The sequence below is a fragment of the Aplysia californica genome, unplaced genomic scaffold, assembly GCF_000002075.1.
Source record: "Aplysia californica isolate F4 #8 unplaced genomic scaffold, AplCal3.0 scaffold00691, whole genome shotgun sequence".
Taxonomy (NCBI): Eukaryota; Metazoa; Mollusca; class Gastropoda; order Aplysiida; family Aplysiidae; genus Aplysia; species Aplysia californica.
In genome coordinates this window covers 331,581-336,648 of record NW_004797961.1, presented here as the reverse complement: position 1 = coordinate 336,648, position 5,068 = coordinate 331,581, and the positions used below count along the sequence as shown (strand labels likewise).

At 36.9% G+C, this 5,068-nt stretch overlaps 1 protein-coding gene across 1 annotated transcript in view; it reads left to right on the top strand.

Annotated features, from left to right (window-relative positions):
• Positions 1-3,184, top strand: part of LOC101864649 (J domain-containing protein) — a 5,369-nt gene extending 2,185 nt beyond the window's left edge. The window contains exons 4-5 of the mRNA XM_005108467.3: positions 1,810-1,975; positions 2,885-3,184. Coding sequence (XP_005108524.1) covers positions 1,810-1,975; positions 2,885-2,973 — 255 coding nt within the window. The 3' untranslated portion in view covers positions 2,974-3,184. The remainder of the gene's footprint in view (positions 1-1,809; positions 1,976-2,884) is intronic.
• Positions 3,185-5,068: the final 1,884 nt, after the last annotated feature.

The window sequence follows — 5,068 nt, the reverse complement described above, 5'->3', positions numbered from 1 at the left end:
CCTCTCCACGGCAGTACTGGCCTCTGCCTCCCTATTTTCCTCCTCAATCAGTTGGCGAGAAAGACATTTCAGGATCTCGACCCTATCTGGTTGAACCGTATTGTCAACTAAGGTGGCCTCACTAGCCAATCTGTCGGCTTTTTCATTTCCCCTAACACCTGCATTGCCAGGGCAGAAAATCCATGTGAGCGATCGTATAGACGTTGGTTCGATAGCTTGAATCCATTCCGTTGTCAGGACACCTTTTTCGATCCTTCTGAGGGTACACATGGAATCAGTGATAAGGACAGCATGGGTTGTGTGGGGGCGATCTTGGGTCATCCAATCAAGTGTTTTCGTGATGGCTTCAATTTCCATTCGCATACTTGATGTAGCCCTGCTGCAGGCTCCAGATGCACTGTGTATGATTTTATTGTTGGCGGATGCAGCAAATCCCCATCCACTTCTCTGGCTATCTCTTTTCACTGAACCATCTGTATAAATTATAGGACAGGTGGATGTCTTGAACAGTGTCATTATAGTTTAGGAAAAATGGAAGGGAAAAAGTACGAAGTTGTCGTTTTGACTGCTTAGTGTAAGACTCCGCCAATTGTAAGATCACCCTGCGGTAGATGTGTACCTCTAAAAACAAAGAAAGTAAGATCCAAAAGAAGTTTCTTACCATCTAGTATAAGGCTTCTGTCAGAAGAAACATCACGAATGTGAATTGCTTTTTCGAGTATGTATCTATATAATTCTGAAGATCTTCCTAATGAAATTCCTGCCTGTGGTTGAATGATGCATCTGATGTGATATTTAGGCTACATGAGTAATACATAATTTAATTCTTATGTATACCTGCATGTGTTCATTGTCCTGTAGGCCTACAGCTAAGAAAAATTTGTGTCTGGGACAATAAAGCATTATCTTATCTCCATTGTCCCAGAGGGAAATTTTTCTTATTATTATCTTGTCTTATCTTACACCATTTTGAAAAGTAACGTATGAAAGACTATTACTATTACACTGAGCAGTTGGCTTGGACAGGTGATAGTCTTGGACAGGTGGTTAGTAGAGCAGGTTCAACTGTACTTTGTTATAAATTCCTTTCCATAAACTTAAATTCTCTTTGTGTGAAATCTTCAATTATGCTCAGTAAGGCTATCTGAGGGAGGAATAGGGAAAGTCTTTTTGTCTTTCTTCATGTCACTCAGCCCTTCACTTCTCGTTGTTAGTTTGCAATATGTGTATGTGTCAAATTTTCTTATTATACAAAAACAGAATGTGTGTAATTGTAGATGTAAGAAGCCAGTGGCAGGTTCTTATATTTTCCTTTGTCAGATACTTCTGTCTTCTGTCTACTGTTTGTTATGAACTGTAAATTACCTTTAATGTTGTGTTGATTTGTTACTTTATTATTATTCTACAAAAAAATACAATGGTGTCCACTTTAATAAAAATTTGCAAGCCTGCTAGATTTCTTTCTGTTTAGCAGGACTTTCTTTTCGCTTTAGACAGGTTCTCCCCCCGTAAATAAAAAATTTTTAAAGTTTAATCAGGTATTTTATTTGATTTTGGTTTTCCACTGTTTTTGGATAAACTGTGTTCAGTTTAAGCACTCTCCATTGTAGAATACATGTGACTTGAACTGTGGATGCAGTGTATAAATACCAAAGCCAATTTTGCTGCGTATGCATACTGTACTAGATCTATATTTCTCTTTAAAGAATTTTGTGAATGAAAACTGTATTACCAATCTCGTTTTTGCCTCTGTATTTTGGTTTTAAAAAGCACTTTATTTATTACTCTTACTTATCCTGTGTGTTTCAGTCTATGCACTGGGGCTTTGTGAAACCACAGACTGCCTTAGAGCACCCTCAAAAGTCATCATGCTCGGAAAAGACTCCAGTTTGTACCTCTGTCACACCACAACACCCTGGACCACCTGGTTCGACGAATCCATTGCTGCAAAGTGACCTTAAAGTTTTTCCAACAGGCAAGTTCCAACTGATGACTGTATTTATTTATTCTGAATGCAACTGAGTTTATTATAATAATAATAATAATGTGTGTGTGTGCCCCTATGTTGTGCAATTTGTAAGATCTTTTCATCTCTTATTAAAAACAAAGAGTCTTTCAGAAATAACTTTTCATCTGAGTCTCATATTGAAGGGAGTCTACTAATAGTCCTATTTTTTTTCCACCATTATATCTTTTACATATATATATACGTTTGAATTTTCACTATAATTTTTGCTTTGACTTCATGCCAATTAATAAACACATTAGGAAAAGCCTGAAGAAGACTATGTCCCAGGATTATTTTTTTTTCCCCAAGTAGATTTTTACGTTGTTTTCAAAGTAATGATGTGTAAAAGAAATGATCTTTACATTTCCTAGTTGTTATTGTTTCTCTGTATTACTTCTCCAAACTCGTGCTTTATTTTATAAATTATTTACATGTATTTTTAGTGGGTGGTTGGCGGGTGTTCTGGTGTGGTTTGCTCCTTCTTTCTTTTCAAACATGCATTGCCCCTATGTCTCTTCCGAGCCTTCTTTTCTGTCTATGTTACTCTCTTGTAACAGTTCTATCTTGGGCACTTATATATATGACCTATTTGTGTTACACGTGCCGTAAAACTCTTTAGTGGGGGGTTGGCGGGTGCTCTGGTGTGGTTTGCTTCTTCTTTCCTATCAAACATCAATCGTCCTTATCTCCCCTCCTTCTTTTTTATATTTGTTACTCTCTTGTAACACCTATAATTTTCTGGCGCTCATATGACCTTATGCAGTTGCGAGCGCCGTAAGACCTCTGCTGAAACAAACAAAACTTTTTACCCTACTAAAACTAACAAAACTGTATTTCTAATGGGGGTTTTTTTTTCTCCTCTTGTGACTATAACAGATCCTACGAGAAGCAATCAACCTGTGCCAGGCTGGGAACGAGACACCACCAACACTCTGCTGCAAAAGTTCCGGAATTATCAAATATGACAGGAGCAATAGAATTGCTTTGTGTGTTATTTATGAACAATTTGGCTGTGACTGACTTTGGGATGCTGATGTTGGAGAGGAGCAAGAGGGAATTGCGGCTTTATGCGGATGCTTTTAGGCTTCAATGATGATCATATATATTTTACAATGTATTCAGGATTTTTCCGGAGTTCAGCATTTTTCTGTTTCATCAAAGTGAAAAAAGGCAAAATAAGCTTTGTTCCATATGTAGCTATGCATGTTCATTGTAATGTAAATGTAAGAGGTAGTCTTACGTCTATCACCGATATATGTAAGATGCTGTTTTGTGGAACATTGTGGAGATTCAAGTGGCGTGAAAATTGTGGGCATTCCTGGTAGCGGTGTTTATCATCTGTCATGGTGTGATTGTTTGTGAGGGATGCTGACAAAATGTGAGGCATCGTGGTGAAATCTGGCGCTCTTCAAAATAATAAAATGAAAGAAATCTGCAATTTTTTAGCCGGGGGGCAATTCTTTAATAATATTCTTTTTTTTTCCTCTACACCTTTCTTGTCTATTTAAAAACACATATTTTGTGTGCATTTTGCTGATGAACTTTGATTTAAAGCACAAGAAATGTAAATTATTAAGTTTCCAAGGACTTTCAAGCTATGGAAATCACCAAACTTTGGCTGCCATTTTTTCACTAACTTTACCTCTGAAACCAGGCAATCCGACCTCGTTCAATTGCAAATATCTCGAATTCTTTTGAAGCTACATCGGTAATTTTTTCATCGAGAGCAAGGCAAACGAACAAGCTTTAAGATGATACCAATAAAACTCTATTTCCCCAAAATGTGACACAAATGATACTTTTCGAATTTTAACCTAATGGACACAGATACTTCAAATTTGTATGTTGATTTTGTTCTACAATTTATCAGTATGGATTGATAAAAGATGTGATATATTTGATGAGAAGTGGTATCCATTGAAAATCTACAAATCTTACTCCTTTGTTGATTTTTGGCCGATGTCTCCATCCGCGTACTGCGAGAAGGGACTCATTTTGTCAGCACGCATCATATATAATTTCATGGTGGAACCACCAGGGATGTTTGCTTATTTAGCTTGGTGTGAGAGTTTGATCATGTACTTTTCCTTGTTTGCTTCTTAATTCTCAATGTTGCTTATGTCATAACTCATCATGTCCAACAAATCGTGATGTCAGTGCTTTCTTGTCTTATCTCCATTTTTTTAATTTACATTGAAAATGTGATTTCTTCTTAAGCTCACTCTTTGTTACGAACTGTTTTCACTGTCATTAAAAATGGAGACAGGACAAGAAAGCACAGAGGTCACGAAATATTGATCTGAGTTGGAATGAGAGGTCACAAAAGAAAGGAGAAGAAAAATTTTCATATTTCGTCATGAATGACAAAATGATTTAAACTTAACTAGCATTGTCTTTAAACTTAAATTTCAAATTTAAACCACGGAGTGAACAATGAAATCATGATGAAGTTGGACGTCTGATCGCGTTCTTTGTGCTCATCAAACGTTACCATACATTTATCATCCCATTGGCCTTCTTGGTGAGATGAATCTATGTCTTGAAATTTTTTCTTTCGCAGGAGAGTATGTCTAGCCTTGTTTTGCCTCTCATATATATTATATATATATATATATATATATATATATATATATGTGTGTCATCTAAGATATACAGACGACACAGTCCTAATAGCAGAAGATGAAGAACACTTACAGGACCTATTAAATGTCATCGTACAAAAGAGTGACAACATGGGCCTAACCCTAACCCAAACCCTTCCTACACAGGGAAGCATGTCTAGCCATGTTTTGCCTCTCCTATGTGTGTCACAACATGGTGGAATCAGGCGCTTGTCAGTTTTGGGGCATTTGGGCTTATTGGTATCGTCTTAAAACCTGTTCATTTGCCTTCCTTATGGAGAAAAAAATACCCATGGTTGTTGAATAGAAGTCGAGATATTTGCCATTGAAGGAGATCAGGGTCTCCTGGTTTCGGAGATAAAATTAGTGAAAAAATGGCCGCCAAAGTTTTCTAACTTCCCTTGCCTGAAAATTTACGTTTTTTGTGTCTTTAATCGTT